Genomic DNA, 22,500 nt, shown 5'->3' on the forward strand with positions numbered 1-22,500 from the left:
AAATATTTGAGAAAAATTAAATGCTCCTTTCAATTTGCTATAAACAAAATCATACTGAAGGAAAATATGTATTTTTTTCCCTAAAGATTTATTTTGAATTTTGTCAGAAAGAACAATTTGGAGCAATAAAATGCATGGTGAGTGGGTTAGTCCTATGGCATAATTTACCATTCTTAAAAAAACAGTAACAATAGCCCTTTACATAATTTCAATGACAAGGAATAATATATTGATAAGGACAAATGTATTCACATGAGGAAATGGGAAATCATCTGTTAAAACAACATCCCTATGTTCTTTCTTTGCTTTACCTTTTTTTAATTATTATTATTTTAGAGAAGAAAACTTCAGCAAAGCTACCTAAAATTTTTTAATGGTCTCTTTGCTTATAATCAGTTTCATACCCAAATAAACGGCAGCTCACAACTGTTTTGATAAAAGAAAGGTGTAAATTTTCATTTAAGGCCATTTACAAAGAGCCATAGTGGTATATGAAGCAAATTTTTTCTTAATTAGTTAGAAATGATAAAGGTTAAAAAAATCTTTGTGGAAGTCTTACTGTAATTCATTTATAAAGTTATTGTGATGGCAAGTACTTGTGCCTGGTTGTTAAGGTGCTTTTGCTCTATACCCTGTAGTCAGTCTTCCATTTGTAAACACATCTTTTTGATGTTTCTGCCAACATTCTGGCAACAAAGCAGTGCAATTTCAAATGAGCTAATTAACTTAATTGTTGATGAAGCATGAAACAGTTCACTCACCCTGTTAGCTGCACCATGACAACATAAGAGTCTCAGCCTGTGAAGTTACTCATCTCCATAAGCCTATCTGTAGTTCTCTGTTTAGATCTCTTGTATACCAGAATTGTGTAAGGAAAACATTTCATGAAAGATGAATCTTTTCACTTGAAAAATAACTCCTTAAGATTTTTTAAAAAATAAAATACTGTATTACAAATTAAGAATACACAAAGTGTTGGTTTTAAGCTAGAGAAGCCATGTAATCTGCTATACAAAGATATAGCCATGTGTGTTTCTTGATGTTTCTAAGGGCAAAAAGTAACAATGTAAAGGAAATGTAGTTATTTCTTTAAAGTTTAGCCAGTATAAACTTTCATTTTTAATTCTTGTAGTTAAATGTATATACTAAATACTATTTTAAAAAATATATAAAGCCTGTAATTAAAAAACAAGCTTTCAAAATAAGTTTACTGAAAATATATATATTATGATGACTCACATAATATTAATTAGGAACTTAAAACTTAAGAGAATTCTATTTTACAAATAGTTCTGTTATAAAGTTCTCCAATGATTAATCACATATTATTGTAGGCTAATATTTTTCATTCATTCAAAAATCTTTACTAAATAATTTGTAAAATACCTTAATGAAAAGATGAAGCCTGACCTTGCTAATCCACTTGTTGGAACCCACAAAAATCTTACAGTGTGTCTTATAATGGACTTTTACTTTTCTCCTTCATCTTTTGTTTATTTACAACGTGCCTAAAACTCCCATATAATCCAGCACCCCCCCGCCAAAAAAAAAAAAGTAAAAAACCTACTTTAAAAACTGTCCAAAATCTTCACAAATGCTTTCACAGCCTGGCCATTTGCAAACTCCATGGCCATAGAGAGTGTGAGAGGCCCCAGTCTCCTCATGTGACGAGCTGTAGCAAAAGAACACGACGTCAGATTCATCTCAAAAAGCTATAATCGTTGCAGGCTGCTAGCGCCTGTCAGGTTACGATCAGTGACAAACAGGTCAAAACAGGTCAATTCAGCTCAGAGCAGTCAGAAAAATTTAATCGTTCTATTGAATAGTTCAACTGCCAAGGCTAGATGATGTTCCAATTAGAGAAGAAATAGAGCCAAAGATGACTGTTAATAAAGGATGAAAAACTAAGAGGACTGTATAATATCATATGCTAATGCTGCCATATGACCTTAATGTAACATTTTATCTCTAAATAAAAAATATATATTCATATGTGGTCAAGTGAAAAAAACCCTTCATTTTTAAGAAAATAATAGGACAGTCATCATAAGATTTTGAAGTGCTCTTTTTAAAGAAGATATGGACCTCTAGGATTATTTAAATTGTTTAACATTTATGTATAAACCACATGTATTTCTACTAGTTACACTCGATTTAGAAAATCTACTTTGGAACAGTATTCATTAGCTATATCTTTATATAATTATTAAAGACTTTTGATAAATGAATATTAGATAGAGAGAACCCAGAGAAATCAACCAACTTTTGGAATACACAATCATCAAATTAATCTCAATTAAAACAACAGCATGAAAGCATTCAGGAGCATACCACTTTATACTAATAAAACCAAACAAGAAAAATTTTCCTTGATACTCAAATGAAGGCCAGAAACATCAGTGAATTATAGAATTTTATTTTAAATGGTAGTATAATTCAATATATGTTTCTTTGAAAAACATTTGTTTATGACAAAGAATTTGTAATGGCAAGGCAGATATTCATAGTGCATAACAGAACACTATCAATCCACTACACTTACATATGAAGTTTGGAGCTTTATATATAAGCCTAAGCCATTATGTTAAGAATTCTACACTTACATTCCATCTTTTAAAAACAGATTTTTCACACTGAGCAATATTTTAGCTTATGAACTATATGCAAATTACTTTAAAGGACTTGATTAGAGAGCACTATGCCTAAATAAATGGAACTAAAGGACAAATGTACATGAATGTTCCTTTTACAAATGCAATTTTTATACAACTAAAATAAAACAGTAAGTAAAAAATTATCTAACATAACACATTTAATATTAATAACTGAAATAAAATATTTTTTCTTTGAAATTTTAGTTGAATTTAATCATAAAATTACCAACATAAGTTTATCTTTATGTGTTTAAATATTTCATCATGCCACAATTAAAAAGGCAAACCAGAATTTCCATCATCTAGCTTAGTATGCTTGTGTCTATATTATTTATCTGTTCTCTGATTTCTAATTCATATGTTTGAAACATATAAGAGAGACATCCATGCATCTTTAATTATTTGAAATTAAAGAACTGATTTTTAGCTTGAAAAATGTTCTCAGCAATCAGGTTAATCATAACATCTTAGTCATAAAAATATATTGATACAATCATTCCACATGCACTCATGAAAAAATAAATGTCTTCAGGCAAACTCCCCAACTATATCCATCAAACTTTTGGTATTTGAACTGCTTTTCTGTAATATAAAGAATATAATAAGATAAATAAAGATTTCTAACCTGTTGTTCTATACATTTTGTCCTTGTTTCAAGTACAAATTGTTCTTTTCCATTGTCTCAATGGTGAAAATAAAATTTGATGATAGATAAATATAGAATAAAGCTCATGAGATTTACCTGTCTCGTCTTGCATTTAGAACTGAAGACTGTCCATTCACTATGGAATGATGAGTTATTGGTGGTGATGCTTTGGAAGTGGTGGAGGAGGTAGTCGAGGAGGAATTGTTAGTAGTGAGGTCTAGCCCTCCATGTTTAATGCCATTGTCTTCCATACTGTGAACTCCAGTCACTTCTTTCCATAACTGCTGAATCTCAGCAGGACTTAAGCCAGCTATAAAATGAAAGAAAGCTTCATTAACATGACAAGGTAAAGTTTATATAATGAGCTTTGTGTTATTAATAGATTAATACCAACAACAACAGTGATGTTACCTGCATAAATTAATATGCAACAAAAAATCACTTTTACACTATCAGCACTAAAGCTTTTGTCTTGAAAAAATCATTAATTTTCTAAAGAGTACCAATTTGGGAATAGTATGCGGAATACTGCCATATGAAATAATTGAGAATATTATCAAGCATTAAAAAAATCTCTACATGTTCCATTTAAAAACTGAACTAGGGCCAGGCATGGTGGCTCACGCCTGTAATCCCAGCACTCTGGGAGGCCGAGGTGGGCAAATCACTTGAGGCCAGGAGTTCAAGACCAGCCTGGCCAACATGGTGAAACCCTGTCTCTAGCAAAAATACAAAAATTAGCCAGGTGTGGTGGTGCACACCTGTAATCCCAGCTACTGGGGGGTTGAGGCAGGAAAAATGCTTGAACCTGGGAGGCAGAAGTTGCAGTGAGCTAAGATTGTACCGCTGCACTCCAGCCTGGGTGAGAGTGAGACCCTGTGTCAAAAAAAAAAAAAAAAAAAAAAAGAATAAATAAAATAAAATAAAAATTGAACTATTCAACTTTTAAGAGTAGCTTTTACTTATTCCTAGTATTAAGGTTTTGTTTTTTTTTTTTTTTAAATCAGTCAGGAACTGAAAGAGAAATAGATTTTAAAATAATATCAAAAGAAAGTAAAGAAAAAAAAGGGAAAACAAAAATGCCAGGGAAAAACAGTGAACACTCAACTCAAAAAAATAGGAGATTTCACAATTATCTGGTCATTTTGATATTTCTCAGAGGGGTGAACTACATAATTAAATTTAATTTTGGTGTCTTAAAGAAACCAATATGCTTACTTAACGGGATCAATTAAGAAGATAACATCTAAACTTCTTCATTTATGACTGATAGAGTAAATCAACTACTCATTGTAAACAATTCCCTGGTTCAGATTATGCAAATTTACTTGAATTATACAATAAAAATAGAAAAGCTAGATATAATCCTTTAGTTTCTTTTTTTTTTTTTTTTTTTGAGACGGAGTCTCTCTTTGTTGCCCAGGCTGGAGTGCAGTGGTGCGATCTCCACTCACTGCAAGCTCTGCCTCCCGGGTTCACGCCATTCTCCTGCCTCAGCCTCCCGAGTAGCTGGGACTACAGGCGCCCACCACCACACCCGGCTAATGTTTTGTATTTTTAGTAGAGACGGGGTTTCACCGTGTTAGCCAGGATGGTCTTGATCTCCTGACCTCGTGATCCGCCCGTCTCGGCCTCCCAAAGTGCTGGGATTACAGGCTTGAGCCACCGCGCCCGGCCAATCCTTTAGTTTTTAACTATAAATTTGAAATAAAGTATTGAGAGACTATTGCTTACAGTATTTGACTTAAAAAATAGTCCTGTGTCTTAGTATATTTTTTATATACCTTGTGTTTTTTAATCCTCAGTACAAACTAATAGAGTTAGTATTATTAGTTTAAACAATTCATGGAAAAGGAAACAAACTAAGAGAGAAGTTCAAAAATATGTCCAAGATCACCCAGCTTCCACATGGTAAAGTTGTAATTTAAATCCAGGCAGTGTGGCTTGAGTACCTTTGCTCTTAAAATACTATATTAAGAAAATATTAAAACTACTGAATAAGTAAGTACAGGGAAAAATGAAGAGACTATTTACTATATTCTGGCATTTTACTAACTGCATTACATTTATAACCTTAGTTAACTTCGCTTGAGGTTAGAAATCATTATATTTTACAAGAAGGCTCAGAAAGATTAAATATTTTGCCCGAAATCACTCAATTTATGTTCAGTGAGCAGAATTCGAACTCAATGCTCTGTGGCTCCAAAATCTATGTTCTTAATTACTATGTGCATCTATAACATCTAATATAAAGATGAAAGTACAACTCAAACTACCTCTCCCAACCTAACACACGTCTACATTAGATTCTATAATGATGTAAGAGATGTGTGGGGTGAAGCAGGTTTAAATAGGCAGGGGAGATGGAGCAAGATAACAGAATATGATGGTAAGAAGAATGAACTCTCTCACTCCAATCCCTGCAAATGGAAAAATCCCTGATCTAGATATCACTATATCTAAGTATTGGCAAGTAGCCAATAGCAACAGAAGAATTCTCACTGTTTCAAATATAACTTCTGGTCAAATTATTCATCACAGCATTAACTTTAAAGTGCTATGCCTATCACAATTTCACACAGGTAGTTTTACTGAAGGCTATCATTTCAGTGATTCTGACTCCTTGAGATTTTAAGACAAGGCCTGAGCCTAAAGGAAAAACAGGATAATTTGGGTTTCCAAAGTTACTACAAACCATCTTTTTCCATAGAAATGAAAGTGGCTTTATAAAGAAAGGTTTCTCTGTTACATAGGAAACAACTTTTTTATATAAAGATCTATAATTATTGCTTTAACCAAGAATTCTGCAACTCTTCTGACTGTAACTTTTTGATTATCGGTTGGTGTTTGTTAGGTGTCCCAAAAGGAAAACTTTATCAGCAAATCCTTTTTCATGACAGCATCAACATGTCTTTTGCATGAGAACTTTCTCCATCTTACCAGCTGCCTCTCTGCTCTACTGTCAACTCTTGCCTGCATCACAGCTATAGCCTTCCCACTGTCTTCCTGCTATTACCTTGCCTTGAATATATGAATTTACTCTTCATGGAGCAGCCAAGTATTCTCTCTATAAATGTAAATTAGGTCATGTCGCTTCCCAGGCAAGGCCTCCAAAGGCTTTTGAGAATACTTAGAGGAAAACAAAACAAGAAAACAATAACAAAAACACCCTTACTATGGCCTAGGGGCACTGCACTTATTATCTGGCTCTTGCCTGTCTCTCTGATCTCATCTACTGCTCTCTCTTCACATTTCGTTCTGTCATACCAGCATTCTGTCGCTTCTCAAATGTATCAAATATTTTCTCCCTTTCCAACCTTTGCTCTGGCTGTTCCTACCACCTATTCTTGGCTTCCTCCCTCCCTTCACTTACATGGTTCAAAGCTCAACTCCTCTAAGTTTCCAACCACACTATCAACCCCTGCCCCTCCCCACCCTCCCTTCTAGCATTCCTTAACTCCTCATCCTACTTTTTTTAAGATCATGTATCAGTTTCTGAAACCATTTAATCTATCTATCTATCTATCTATCTATCTATCTATCTATCTATCTAGTCTACCTCTTGTTATCACCAGTCTCCCTCTAATACAATTAAAGTTTTATAAGAGTAGGGATTTCTTGTTTTACTGGTATATCTCCACTGCCTTGAACAGTGCCTGGCACGTGCTCAATAAATATTTGTGAATTTCATTGATTATAATAGAGCCATACATTTCTTGAAGACATGTTGGTGCCCACATGGAAGTTTTGTGACTCTTAAAGGGCATACTCTATATGAATATTGCTACAATACAAGACTAATGTCTACAGAATTGTATATGGCACTAGTTACTTCTAACATAGATTGAGTGGCTAACAACATTTTACATCTCAGTTAAAGGCTTAGATGGTTTTAGAGATTATACCAACTAATGATGTTACTAGTAATTCAGTTTTGGGATTTTATTAATAATTTAGTTACATAAGTATCTACTTGCCTTCTAAAAGTAGATTTCTATGATACTATTCATTTGTACTGAAAATTAGTGATATCACCACGCTATTGCAATAAGGTAACAAATATTAGGCAGTTAGTAGGCCCTCAATAAAGATTAGATGAATAAATGACCTGTTCAAATAATCCAAATAATGTTTCTTAATTAAAAACAGGAAGAAATAGTTTTAAAATATTATATAATAGATAAGAGGCAGAGAATAAAAGAAGTCAAAAAGATTCATTTTAGCAGCAGCAGGTCCTCAAATGTCGGCATATTAGAATCATCTGGGCATATTTTAAAATCTCTAAGACCTTACCACAACCCACACCAATAAAACCACAATGTTAGAAGGGAAACACAGGCATTAGTAGTTTTTGAAGCTCCAGAGGTGATTACAATGCACAGATAATTTTGGGGGCAAATTTTTAAAAAGAAAACTATTACCTTGCTCTTGGGACAAAGCTTTCAACCTAAAAATTGCTCTGCTCTTTTATATGCATACAAAACTACTTAGAAAATGTGAAACAACTAGCCAACTGATTTTGTACAATTTTGAAAGTTTTATGAGCTTTGAAGTCTTGATGGTTTGCAATAATTAATCTAGGTTATTTTTCAGGCAGTGATATAACAAGTTCAGTATTTCCAAAACAGTGTTCTATGGAACAGTAGTCTTATAAATGCTGTTAATCTAAGAGGTCCGTGGTCTCTATCTTGGAGACTTTATTATTCATGTAAAATAGTTCTGAGATGTGTAGTAACAAGGAAAACTTGAATCTCATTTTGAAGTCAGCGTTTTCCAATTATATTTGAGGAAGAAAAACCCAAGAAACTCTTTACAATTACACTAGTTTGTGTAAGTTTTAAATACCAGGTGTAAGTTTAGGAGTCACCAACTGATCCCTAGCCCATAGCCCTCCCTAGTCTTTCTATTTGAAAATGCCATGTAACCTTATCCAGTTTCTTAAACTTTCCATATTCAAAACTAAACTCCTGTTTATACAGCCCCCTCCCTCAACCCCAACTCAGTTCTCTTTAGAGTCTTCTTCGTCTCTGTTTTATTTAACTGATACTTACATAGTGCTTTTGATATGCCAGACATTCTTCTAAGTGCTTCATATATGATATCTAATCTAATACCCCAAACCTTTGCCTTTGCACACTAAGGCAAAGAAAAGTTAAGTGCCTTGCTCTAGAGCTACTCTGTTGCAGAGCTTCCTCTCATTTTCGGGTCATTATTCGTTAACCCTTTCCTCAGGACTCCTTCTGAGGGTCACCCCATTTTCCTATTGTTACTTAGGTTTTTCCTGTTCTTGCCTTTGTTTCTCTCCTATGGAGATAAATATATTTTACTTAACTTATTTAACTTAACTATATATTTTACTTAACTTATTTATTGTCTGCCTTCTACACTAAAGTGTATGTCTTATGATGGCAGGGATTTTTGTCTGTTTGTCTGTTTTCTTCACTGCCATATCCCCAGTGTCTGTAAGAATGCCTGCAGTCAGTGAAAGCTCAAAGAATATTACTTGAAAGAGTTTTAAAATTTGGCCAGAACACTCGTGTACTGGCAAACATACTCTGGGAATCTGTGGGCTAGACTATTATGATTAATAGACAACGTTTATCTTAAGTGAAGATTATTCGGTTTCTCTTATTTCAAGGATATATACACTAGACGTGCCAAAAAGTTTTGTAATTATTCAATTTTAAAATTCCATGGCCACAAAAAATTGGGAATCCCTATTCTACTTTTGGATAATAATTTGGGCTTGTGCTTATTCACCGCCAGTACCACAAACATTAAAAGGTTTTTACCACAGGAGCTGAGTAAATGAAAGGGTAATTCCTTAATCAAGTTGCCTATCATACCATAGATAATACAACTTAATAATAATTCTTATGACAGGGTCTGACTGGAGTGCAATGGCATGATCACAGATCACTGTAGCCCTGACCTCCTGGGCTGGAGTGATCTTCCCTCCTGAGCCTCCCAAGTAGCTGGGATGTGACCAACCACAGGCATATGTCATCATGCTCAGCTCATTATCTTATTTTTTGTAAAGACAGGGTCTCATTGTGCTGCCCAGGCTTGTCTTGAACTCCTGGGCTAAAGTGATCCTCAGGCCTCAGCCTCCCAAATTGCTGGGATTATAGGTGTGGTCCACTGTACTTGGCCTAATAATAATTCTTTAATCCCACATTCAGAGTTTGTGGAGCATCTACAAGGTGCCAAGCACTGTGCTAAGAATTAATTAAAATTAATTCATATCTAGATTATATGTCCTTAAGGCACGCGAAGTTTAAAAATGTCTACGCTAGTTTCAACACAGCTTTGAAAATGCTAAGTTGATTTTTACTTATTACTAAAATAAGTAAAAAGCAACTTTTATTAGTAAGAAAATCTCCTTAGCAGCTTTTTCACACTCAAAAAAATAAAAGATTTTTTCAATGTCGTTTCTTTTTCTGTGTCCAGTAACTGATTTTTAAATGTCAAACAAATAATTGTATATATTATGATGCGAAGTATGTATATCATTAATTTTTAATGAACTTATTTAGTGATACTCTACTTATTTTCTAAGGTTACTTATAATTTAAAGTAATAAAATTGAGTTTTGGTAGGAACATTTGTATCATATATATTCTGTTAAGCCAAATTGATATTTAATATTTGAATTGGAATCACTGAGATATTACTATGTACTTTTCAGTTTTCATCTTAAATTTTATATTTTACAATGTGAAACTTAAAAACTAGTATACACACATGGCCAGAATAAGTGAATCACAGAAAAGGGTATATATTACAAAAGTAGACTTCCCTACCAGCCTTGACCTCTGGATACCTATCTCTCTTCTTCAGAAGAGAGTTCCACTTTCTGGAGTATCCTTCAGAGACCTGGGTGTTCACTTATAATTTGACAAACTCAACATATTATGATTTATATTTGACCAGAGGTCTACTATCACCTACAGATACAATGTCCATCTTTAAAATGCCTGTCTGAGAGGTGAATTAAATACACACGTTGTCCAAATGCCAAATTTAGCAGAAGTAGGTATTCAGCTGAAACTGAGATCAAAGAGAAATTATCTTCACCAAAGACGGAACTTCTGGGATATGTGAATACATCTGATATTAACAAAAATTAGTACTATCATTTTTTATAGGTTGCATTTTAAAAGCTTGATTGATATTCTATTACAAAACCAATGATGTTTCGTTTTTCTAGTCATATTTTAATGTGGCAAAGTTGACACATTGCTTTTGAGTCTTCTTCTCAAGATGTAAATAATTGCCAAATAAAACTTTAAAAAAAGATTTATGAGATAAATGGAATTAAATTCATGTTAACATTATACATTCTAGTTCACAAAATAATTCTACAATAATTATAGAGTTATGATATAATTTAATCTGAATCTTTTTTATAGTTTTTCAAAAACTAACTCAACACACTCAATATTTTTCTATATATGTAAGTATTTACTAGTTTTTTAAACATAAAATTAACTGCATTCACAGGTAGCTTGGCAGAGTTTTATACCTGTAATGATAAATGTACATTTAAACTTGAATTCACTGATGAAATTTTAGCACATAAAGCACCAAATAAGTTTTTTTTTTCCCCCAAGTTACAAATGGAAAACTTTCTTGATATTTGAAAGGGAATACTGACATGGTAATAATTTTGCCTGACATGGATTGTTCATATTGCTAGTGTTTTTGCTACAATTACATACAATAGTAATCTATGCAAGCACAGGATCATTGATTAAGCAGTAAATCCAGGATGCCAGAAGTAGGCATTTGGCTACTTAAGACTTCCATAAGCATAGAATGAAGCCAAAGCCAAATAGCTAATTTTGGCTGAATACTGAGCCCAAAGACTATCTTCAGCACAATTCTAACTCAGCCTAAAAACATTATTATATTTTATTTCAATACATTTCATTTTTAATTGTTATTCAGCCACTCTTATTCCAGGATTCTCTCGTTCTATAATATGTTAATTCAGAAGAATCCTGGCTAGAATCTAGCATTTCCTGTTTGGTCTTTCAAATTGGTAATGAAAATCTTGTCTTTTAAGTAACTTTTATAAATTAAAAAATATGTAAAAACTTGGAGTGACAGAAAATCATCACCACATGTATTCCTATCCCTACAGTCATAGTAAATGTGTGAATATATTGTGGATTAGAGTATACAACGTTTATTGGATGTCAAAAACATATCAATGTTTAAAGTTAACTTCATCTTTCCTAACCAATAGACAATGATACTGGTTTTAAAATGTTTCACTAAATTTCATTACCAGATAATATATAAATTATGTTGTTTTCATATTACATAGATTTATAATGAGTATATTATTCAAGCTGGAACTATAAATCCATCCTTTCTATTTGACTTATGTATGTATATACCTATATACCCATACTTATGTGTATACCTATCATCAGTCTCTATAAAACCAAACATATACTTAGGAGATGGAAGTTTACTTGCCTAACTAAAATCCAAAATTATAGTAATATTAATGATGATCTTAAATGATTAATATTTAAAATAATTTACACTAAGATGATAAATATAAAACTTCAGAGAAGAATGTAGATAAATCTGCTATTCTACCAACATTCTTATAATTTTGCTATTTCTCATTGTTATATACACATATTTTAATATAATTTAAAAAGCTGTAACTTTCAAAGTAGCATGAAGAAGTTGTGCTAAATTATAGGGATAAATAAAATATGGCATAGTTTTAGGTCGGGCACAGTGGCTAACGCCTGTAATCCCAGCACTTTGGGAGGCCGAGGCAGGCGGATCACTTGAGGTCAGGGGTTCAAGACCAGCCTGGTCAACATGGTGAAACCCTGTCTCAACTAATAATATGAAAATTCGCCAGGCATGGTGGTGGGCACCTGTAATTGCAGCTACTCGGAAGGCTGAGGCAGGAGAATCGCTTGAACCCAGGAGGCGGAGGTTGCAGTGAGCTGAGTTGGTGCCACTGCACTCTAATGTGGGTGACAGAGTGAGACTCCTCAAAAAAAAAAAGACACAGTTTTAAAGACACAATGAGAACATCATCCATTAATCCATCATTGCACATTAATCCTACTTAGTTTTTATATGGCTATTTTTCAAGGCTAATATCAACCAACCAAAAACCTGGTGCAAAGTGAACTGGAAACTGATAATAAAAATATTCAAAATACTTTTACCTTATCCTCTAACTAAGGAAGAAATGATTCAGGGCTTAGACTGTACAACAATTTCCCATTCTAGTTTTGGGATTCCAGCACAGTACCATAATGTTAGGTTCCTTTACTGTAGCTAGTGTATTCAACATACAATGAGCATCCACAGTGATACTTTTCACACTTAATCATCTAAATCATAAAAAATAAGATGATGATGCCGGTTTGTGTGGCTTACATGGCAACAACAGAAACTTTGATCAGTGAACCAACTACATTTGTGGCCCTACAATTATTCAAATGGATTTTTTTAACCTATATTAATGAAAACATAGTTTAGTGATTTCATCTTTTTTCCTTTTTAAAGCATAAATTTTCTGCTCAAAGACAGATATCTTCAGATTTACTTTCCTTTCCCTAAATGTTCACCATTTTCTCATTTTATCTCTCATATATATTATCAAGGATAAAAACAGAAGAAAAGGGAGAAACAAGGATTCTATGAAAATAAATTTTAATTTGAATTTCAGGTACTTTCTATTTGAAAACTATTAGAATGATTACATCATTATAAATTTCATTGTTCAGAGAGATGTTTTTTGCTTGTTTTGAAAGAATGTGGTTTCACAATATGTTTTAAACAAGTTACATTGTGCTTCTATTAGCACATATTTTAAAATTTCTTCAAATGTTTACTTGAATTGATTTAATAAAATAAGATTGTGGTAGATCATGCTTTTCTGTTGAGGTAATTCTCATATAGTTATATCCTAAATACTGATTTCATTTGAACTTTACTGAAAACAAAAAAAAATGTTTGTTTTAGTATAGTTTCTATGGAAGAAATCTATGTTTACATTGAAATAATTTTATAAACTTGTTTTTCTTTCTTACTTTTTCATGTCTTTAAATTGTACTTATTTTTCTAAAGAAGAATGTGAATAGAACATTCATTGATATAATGATGCTATCATTTATTCCAATTTTCTTTAGAATAACTCAGAAAAATAGGCTTATTGCCTTTTCTTTTGCTATTTAAACTTTATCTTTTTTGATTTCCTAGGAGTGCTTCAGTCAGGTGAATAAGAAGATTTGAAGTCAAGTGAGAGAGGAAAATCAGGAAAAAAAAGCCAAAGAGACATTAATTTGATAAATTAAAAGAGAGAACATTACCACGATACTCTTGATTTTCTTTAGTATGTCCTTTAGAGTCAGCAAAATGTGCAGCCAATGCTACTACAATATGAACTCCTCTGTGACAAATACAATTAATTTGAATTAATGTACATTTGGATCAATGTTTGTCCCAACAAAATCCAAATGCAAGTTAGAATATCCTTTTATAAGTGTAATGATATATAACTTACCTGAATTGAGAATTTTAGCACACAGTCATTTGTTTACCATTGTTTTTCTTTTTTTATTTAAAACTCTTTCCATTTCCCAAAAGTGAAGGGTCATGGATATGACATACAGCCATATTATCAGAATACCTCCAAATTTTTCTTACAGACAAATAAGAATACAGTTGACAGATTTTTTAAAACTATAGTTTATAATACATGCATAGGCAATATTATTTGAGAGAGAAAAGAATGGATATATCCTATGACATAGGATGGGGTTCTACAAAGCTTAACTTGAAATGTGGTCTATAGAAATTCATAGTCTCTTTTACATGTGGTGATTTCAGTGTGAAGATTGGGAACTTTTATTTTTCTCTTATCAGTTGTCCACCAAACTCCTATCAGCTCACTTAGTTAAATGGATTGCTGTCAGCCTTCCCAGTAATCCAATGCCCTGCAGATCCCTCCTGTACATTCAATAGTGCTTAAATTGTGTTGCCCTTATAAATTGTTTTGTGCCCATAAGACTAATAAATACACATTTAATATCTAACAAAACACTTGAAATTTTTACTTCACACTTGAAAGCAGTATATGGTCAAATTTCTGAGCCTCTAGAAAATGGGTCATGCCACCATGTTAACAATCATGTTTTAATAATAAACTTGAAAGTCATAAAAACAAAATTTCTCAAGGTATATGGCAGAAAGATCATGAAATGGCAGAAAGTACAAGATTTGAAATGAAGCGTGCACAACATTTTTGTTGTACCTTGAGGCAGCGATTGGACAGGAAGTGCCGCCTGGCCAGGTGGAATGGAGATGAGTCCCTGACGCTGAAGACTGAGCAGATGCTGCTGCTGCTGGAGTTGTTGCATCTGGAGAAGCTGCTGCTGGAAGACAAGCTGCTGGGCTGCCAACTGCTGTTGCTGCTGCTGCTGCTGCTGCTGCTGGTATCAGAAAACCCAAACCAGTAAACAGCAGAGGACATGGTCTGCACAAACAGCTCTCTTACAGAGAAATGCACATTTCTTTCATTGCCTGAGTGGGTTTTTTGGTTATCCCATAGTCAAAGTTCAGGGGCAGAATGTGAGTAAAGTTCTAGATTTTCAGTTGCCTTTCTTTCAATTATTAAACAGTATTAGAGAATCAAGGAACTTGCATCAAAAAAGTATGGAGCAAGGTCTAGAGATAGCATGTAATAAAAGTTCGGCTTTTTAAAATCTACTTATTGTAGATAATAATACATTTCTCTAGATTAAAAGAACACCACTTTACAGAAATAGTCAACTTCTACAACACGCTATTTTTTTTTTTTTTTTTCCAACTGAGTAAGTTTGATCTGCAGAAGTCCAGGAATGTGGTCTCTGGTGATCTATTAGTAAACTGGGATGTAGCCTTCATAGGATAGGCCTGTTAGTTCTCTCTCTCCTCTCCTCTCTTGTTGAATATATTAAAGGCAGAATTATGTTCAAGGCAAAAAAAAAAAAGTGCCCTTATTATAAGAAAAAGTATAACTTCCAATTTTGTGAGGCATTACAAGACAAACCACAGGTCTTTGGACTCCAGAGGGTATGAGATGGCAGTCACACTTCAGAGAAAGACAAGCTGCTGTGGAAGACCTTTCCTTTTTAGTTTGGGGAAAGAGAAACTTCTGATGCGCTCACTGGAAAACAGACTGCATAATGGAGCAAGTCATGTGGATTGCCCAAAGCCTCGGGAGAAATAAGGGAGCAATTTCTATTCTGTAGTTGATGGCTGTCTGAAATTCTATTCACAAATCCAAACAGAAACAAAGCCTCAGGAGGTCAAAACTGTTTCCTGTACGTTTGCATAATGGGCAGCTTGAAGACAACGGCTCTGATACCTGCTGATCAATTTAACTACTTCAACATGTTTTGTTTGTATTATGTTTATATTTGATGCAATTTGCTGACAAGTGCAAGCTAGGCCTGAGAAGCCCGCTTGTCAGTTTGATTTATGAGCATATCAAACTGTAACTTTCTACTCGCCACTCTAAACCTACAGTAGCAGTTCATTAATCAGGGGCCTGTGACTTTGAAATCTGTGCTCAACCAGTTTCTCCCCTAGTCTCCCCACCCCCAACAATAGGCCAAATTTGCATGCATGTTCTCTGAGCTGCACCACTGAGAAAAATAAGGTTCCCTCACCAACTTAGATTCTCTATGAATACAAGATAATCAGTACTTTGTCCACCACACAGCTTGTTCTTTGTACTGTGATTCATTAGTGAACATTAGACGACAGCAGCATTAGATTGTAACTCTCAAGTCCCATGCTACAAAAAAGGAGAGCCTGAGAGCCTGTCACTGTTATTAAGCTCAGTAAAAATATATAATACTGCAACTTTGACAGCAAGAACCTTGTTATAGGAAGATCTAAGATGATTCTTGCCGCTCAAAGCCCCTTCTTAACTGCAAACTGTTATGTATCAATGAGATAACCGGATCCTACCTCTTTCGCTTGCTTTCCAGGATGCTGTTGCTGCTGCTGCTGCTGTTGCTGCTGCTGCTGCTGTTGCTGCTGCTGCTGTTGTTGTTGTTGCTGCTGCTGTTGCTGCTGCTGTTGTTGCTGCTGCTGCTGTTGCTGCTGCTGCAAAAGCTGAAGATGTAACTGCTCTTGCTGTTTCTTGTAAAACTCTTGTAGTTGTTGCTGAATAAACCATTTTGACTTTAATAAATAAAGGCAAAAGTTTCACATATTATAAATCTCCTAAACTCTTCTAGACTGGCATATGGCAGAGTATCCATTAAGATTCATCTCATAAAAACAGCAAAAAAAATATACATTGGATTCAAAGAGATAGCTCTACATACATTTTTTTCCAAGGCAGCTCTGAAATTTTCCAATCCAGAATCCAAAAAATCCTAAACAAAAGGGTATAGGGTATAGAAAGTCTGTATTCTAAAGGTTCAGAGCCAAATTAATACTTTAAATTATTACATCTGAAGTCCTACTGGCATATAAAAACTAGGCTATACTCTACCAGTTGTAAAAATAAAAATTTAGCTACATAAAATCAGGTTGCTCAGTTCTTATTGGAAAAAACTTAATCCATCAGATGTTCAGAACAATGTCAGATTTACAAGTAATTGGTCTGTAGTCATCAGCACAGAAGTTAGCAAAGTAATTACATATAAAAAATGTCAGGTAAAGCACATTGTTTTCTCTATATTAAGTAACTGTATAACATAAAGTCTACTTTATATACATTCAGGGTTCCAATATGGTATCTATTAGGAACACTATGTTATTTTAAAAAGATAAATTTCATAAATTTGTGACTCAGCTGCCTAATTTCATTATAATAAATAGATCCTTCTCTTTCTAAACGATGAGTATACTATGAAAAGGAAAATTGGGGATGTTAACATTCTCCATTTTAACAAAGTGGTCAACTCAAATTTCATACTTTTGTGAACTAAAAGGAATGCTAAGGCGTTAGGAGTTTTAAAAGCGACTATTATCTGATAAGTATTTTTGCATTTTTGTTGGTAAGTCAACAAATCGAATGTACCTAAGCACTTGAATATTTAAATATTGGCTTATTTCATTTTCAAATTACACCTCCCTCTGCTCTTATTCTAGACTTTAATAATTTTTTTAAAAAACTAAGCAATCTAGACTTTCTTACGAGTTCTATAATTAAAATGTTACATTTATGTTCTAGCATGCTAATAGGTTGTCCTTTCAAATGGAGATTGAATTGTCAAATATGCCCACTGCACTTTCAACTTAAGTGCACACCGTCTAAGTCATGCTAGAACACCAAAGCAGGTAACCCACATTACCTGCTGCAGCATGACGGCCTGCTGCTGTTGGAGAAGGGCTTGGAGCTGCTGAGGAGACAGGACTTGTTGCTGAAGGATCTGCTGCATTTGCTGAGGGGTGATCACCTGGGGAGTCATCATGGCCACTGACACAGGCACCTTGCACAGAAAGAGAAAAAGAAAGAGAAATGGTGGTCATAATCAAATATCTGTTAATCGACTTCACAAATATTATGTTATCGTTCATAAATTCTTTAGCAGTGATGATCAATAATTTTTATGTCACATTTTAATATAACTTCTTTAAAATACTACTAAAGTATCACACAACACAGACACTAACTTTCCAGAGGCATCAGATTTCATCAAACTCTTTATGTTCCATAGCTCTTATTTAACATGTTTAGATATTTGGACTTCAGCTATAATATCTATAGTCAAAAATAAACAACTACATGGTGGTGTTCTCAATACTTTATAATTGATCATCTCATCAATGTCACAGTGCTATAAATGTAACGGTTTCTGAAATGTCTTAAAAGTGTAATTAAAATAAATAACAAAGGTTAAAAAGTTGGAAATAATATGCATATAAATATGTTATCCAAACTAGTAAAAAGCATGTGTACAGTATATTTACTTAAAAAAACATAATCCCCATCTTCAAAACTATACGTACATAATAAAGTACTAGAAAATACCTGAGTCATAAAATTTAGCATATGAGAACACGTGGTAATTCATACAGGAGATACATATATACATATGTGTGTGTGCGTGTGTGTCTCCAGAAAAATGACATACATAGGTCTTCTGAAAGAAGAACTCACAAAACTAGTATTCTAGCTCCTTCTTTAAACCTTTTCTTATTTCAAACAACTAAGTTTATACCAGGAAGTACAAAAATTTAGCAATTACTCAAAGCTTATTCATTGAACTGAAATAATAAAAGTAATTTACTTAAAACTTTTTTTCTACTACTTCCTTTATCTTCAGGGTTCTGAGGTTGAGAGGCAAAATGAAGACAAGGAAGAAGAAAAAGATAGAAAGGAACAAGAAGGAAGGAAGGAAGGAAAATACAGAAAAAGGACAAGCTAGGGGGAAAGCCCTAGAGAAAGACGGAATGGATGAGAAGAAATAGGAAGAGGATGGCAAGAGTGGTGATCAGAAAAATCGGTATAGAAACCTAAAGTATATGCTCAGATAGAAGTCAAGTAACACTGTTTGAGGCATTACTTGTACTAACCAGTATGCCATCAAACAACTTGTCAACTTTCCAAGTTTGCAATCTTTGAAATAGCAATCACGTTCCTAGAAAAAACAATTCATTTTTACTGTAAATAAAAGCAAGTATCTCTATAAATACTGTTTTAGGACAAATTAATTGGACAACATGTCTTTGAAAACCTAAAAAGATTAATAGATATAGTTCACAACTTATTTTAATAGTCATTTTTTAATGCAGTTCAAACTTTTCCAATGTGGCACTTTATGTTATGAAGAAAGGAGAAATTAATAATGAAAAGAGGTTAGAAGAAGCAGAAGAAAAAAAAAGAAATCCAGGGTGGATTAACTCTTCTTGCCAAAAAGAAATAGAGAACTAAATAAATCAAAACCTTTCATATTTAATACTGAAAAACAGCAATGCCTTTTCTTTTCTCCATGTTACCATATTCAGATTAATTAGATCAAATTGAGTAACTTGAAAAATTATGACAGAAATTCAGTGATTTAAAAAAATTTCTGTATTTTTAAAGAATATACTGGCATACCTATAAATTACTGAATTTGAATTTATTATAATAAAAAGCATTCTGAAATGTATATTGTAAAATTAATTCACCAATGGGTTTTTCAAGTGTTTGATTGATTTATAAAATTGACTGTCAATTTACTTAACTGCTTGTTCTTTGATAAACAAATAGAATGGTTAGAATAAGTAGTTAGAAAAAAAAGTATCAATCTACAAAAATGTCTTTTCTTCAAACAATCATTTACCTCATACTATTTCCAAATAACAAGGAATCACACTGAAATAGATAGAGAAAGACATATTAAACTAAAAAGGCTGTCAATCTAGATAGATAGGTAGGCAGATAGATGATATAGAGTTTACAGATACGTACATGGATATATATATATAGAGAGAGATATACCTTCTACAAAGTTAATCATAGATAAGAAGCTTGTCACACTTCTCACCTAACAGCCCCTTATTTTTTCAGTATATAGTGTTTTAATTATTCCCATATTATTCCTTCATTATTCTTATACCTACAAGTACAAATACTTTATGTATAATGATAAATGAACTGTATGGGGAAAGTTCTATGAATGGAGGTATGCTATAAACCACTAAGAGTTTACAGTCAGATTTCAGCTTATACATATGACTGTAGAATTTGTTGTTATTGTGATCGATTTGATAAATGAACAAATTTAAGCAAGTTTTCTATCTTCACATTCTTTAGAGTATACTAGTCCTTACACTACATAAGTTAGATGATTATTTTTACTCTTAAAAAATGGTTTGAGTGCCTTTCAATTAATAGTTATGACATAGATATAAACATGACATTATTATCTTCTTAAGATCATATGTATTAAATGGTCACATGTATGTGATTTTTTAAAATTTTAATCAGATTCTGGCCTACCGTCTAGGAAACTGCCATCTAAAACTGACAATATACAGACATAAAAACAAATAGAAAGATAAGCCAATTAACACATACATGATTGAACACTCTACTTCTATGTGTACAAAAGACATAAATTCAAATTAATTATGGAGGTAGAAAAACACAGGTACACTTCTGTGGGTTTTCCAACACTACAAATAAACTAATATTATCATCTCTAAATCCACATATATAAGCTCACCCAAACTAAGGAGATTACTAAAAATCTAAATTATTTAATATAAACAAAATACTAGTTTTTTCTACAACAAAGATCAGTAATATGCAGACTCGTTCACTTGTAATTTGAAAAATGCTGAGCCTCCATTTTTAAGTTACTCATTGTAAGTGACACATTTCCTTTTTCCTCCCTCATCGTTTATTGTTACTGCTACCACAAGCTACTCTAGGTATTCACTGATAAAAATGAATAAAGATTTACTGTATACATATAAAAATGTAGAGATTATACTACTTACAAATATTTAAATAGACAAAATCAGTATCAGCCTTTTAAAAATGTATGGATAATTTTTTTGAAATACACATGCCTTAGCAAGTTCAGTGTTAGACTTATGGAAATATTTTTCACTAGATATGTAATTTGATTCATGCAAATATTCTAATAAGGGATCACAATTTAGACGTGTGATACAGAAGAGGAGGGAGAACTTACTTCAGATGTTTTCTGGTGAGAAGGCAAATAAAAGTCTGGTGGCTGTACCACCAAATGAAATCAGAAGAAATAGCTCATTTTGAATGGGTATTTATCAGTTAAAATGTTCAAGTGTGAAGGAAGGAAATAGAGTCATCTTTGGTTGTGAAATTTTTTTGTCTCCTGGTATTTAATTTACTGACAGATTTAAAATTCTCCTTAGTGGTGGACCAAACAAGGGTCTCCATTTATCCTTATTTATTATTTCATTACATGAACTAAGCACAAACCTGATATGCTGCTCTGTACACCAAGAAGTATTAGTTAATTGAATATAAAGATAGGGTTATGCATTCTAAAATGAGAGAGGGAAAATTCTGAAACTGTTTTGCAAACAGCCAGTGGTAAAAGTAAAAAAAAATTTAGGTATTATCCTAGAATAGGTAAGTGTATTACAATTAATATCACTTAGTAATAATAAGTAATATTATTATTACTAAGTGATATTAAATATAATTATATTTAGATATGACATAAAAATAACCATCACATCATTGTCACCCTCAAATCATACGTAAATCATAAAAACATATATAATGTGTTTATATTAAAATTTAAAGTATATGTCATTGAGGAGGTCATAAAAGCTATTACAAGACAATGCAAAGATCATGTCTCTGTTCAAATGCATCTAAAGAGTTATTGTAACAGTTATGAAAACAAACCAAAATTTTTGTTTATGTAAGCACAGTCTTTTTACAGCCCAGTTCAGTTGGAGCATTTCTGAACGTGCTGGGTTTGCATATTAAGTACGTCACTTAATTAAACATCCCAATTATATGTGGGAGATTGGAAAGGTTCTTAGTATAGTGTCAGTCCAATTCTTTCTTCACTAAATGTGAATTGGAAATAGCAGTCACAATCTATAGATGACATTTACAGTATAAAACATTATTTTCTTGTTAACAGGGTCTGCCAACTACTGGTTCACAGATCTTTTTATTCTTTGCTTAAAATTTGAAGACAAAGGAAGTCCTGACACCTTTGCCTTCTTGGTACTTGAACAATGTAACTATGATAATTAACTACTTGTGTAATAAAAGCAAAATTTGTTCTCATGTTACAGTATCTGCTCTCATTTTAACAGACTGTTAATAGAAAATATTTTATTGTACATTCTTGATACATTTCTTCTGTTCACTTCTATCCTCTGAAATATCTTTATTTACAGTTTATTTTAACATAAAAAACTATTTAATGCATTGAAATGCCAGCTTTGGTAAAAATTCAAGCCTTGGTTACATGTATAATGTCTATCATAATAATAGCCTTTCAAAAGCTCCTGGTTTTATGGTATTAAAAAGAACTGACAATGAATTGAGTGGTATTTGTAAGCTTTTCATCAAGTACTGAACAGGAGTATTTAAAGAGATCTGGGATGGACAGTGCATACTGCTATTTGAAACAATCTTTTCGCAGCAGGGAAACAGTGTGACAGGAACAACAGAAATAATATAGCACAGTGCAATAACAGACACAGATATTC

At 32.9% G+C, this 22,500-nt stretch overlaps 1 protein-coding gene across 1 annotated transcript in view; it reads right to left on the minus strand.

Annotated features, from left to right (window-relative positions):
• Positions 1–22,500, minus strand: part of FOXP2 (forkhead box P2) — a 624,730-nt gene that overhangs the window by 48,411 nt on the left and 553,819 nt on the right. The window contains exons 8-12 of the mRNA XM_033192941.1: positions 17,640–17,777; positions 16,303–16,500; positions 14,600–14,777; positions 3,397–3,610; positions 1,568–1,672 (exon numbers count right to left, since the gene is read on the minus strand). Of these exons, the coding sequence (XP_033048832.1) occupies positions 1,568–1,672; positions 3,397–3,610; positions 14,600–14,777; positions 16,303–16,500; positions 17,640–17,777 (833 nt within the window). The remainder of the gene's footprint in view (positions 1–1,567; positions 1,673–3,396; positions 3,611–14,599; positions 14,778–16,302; positions 16,501–17,639; positions 17,778–22,500) is intronic.

This window comes from Trachypithecus francoisi, unplaced genomic scaffold (assembly GCF_009764315.1).
Source record: "Trachypithecus francoisi isolate TF-2019V2 unplaced genomic scaffold, Tfra_2.0 Lachesis_group4, whole genome shotgun sequence".
NCBI classification, from domain to species: domain Eukaryota; kingdom Metazoa; phylum Chordata; class Mammalia; order Primates; family Cercopithecidae; genus Trachypithecus; species Trachypithecus francoisi.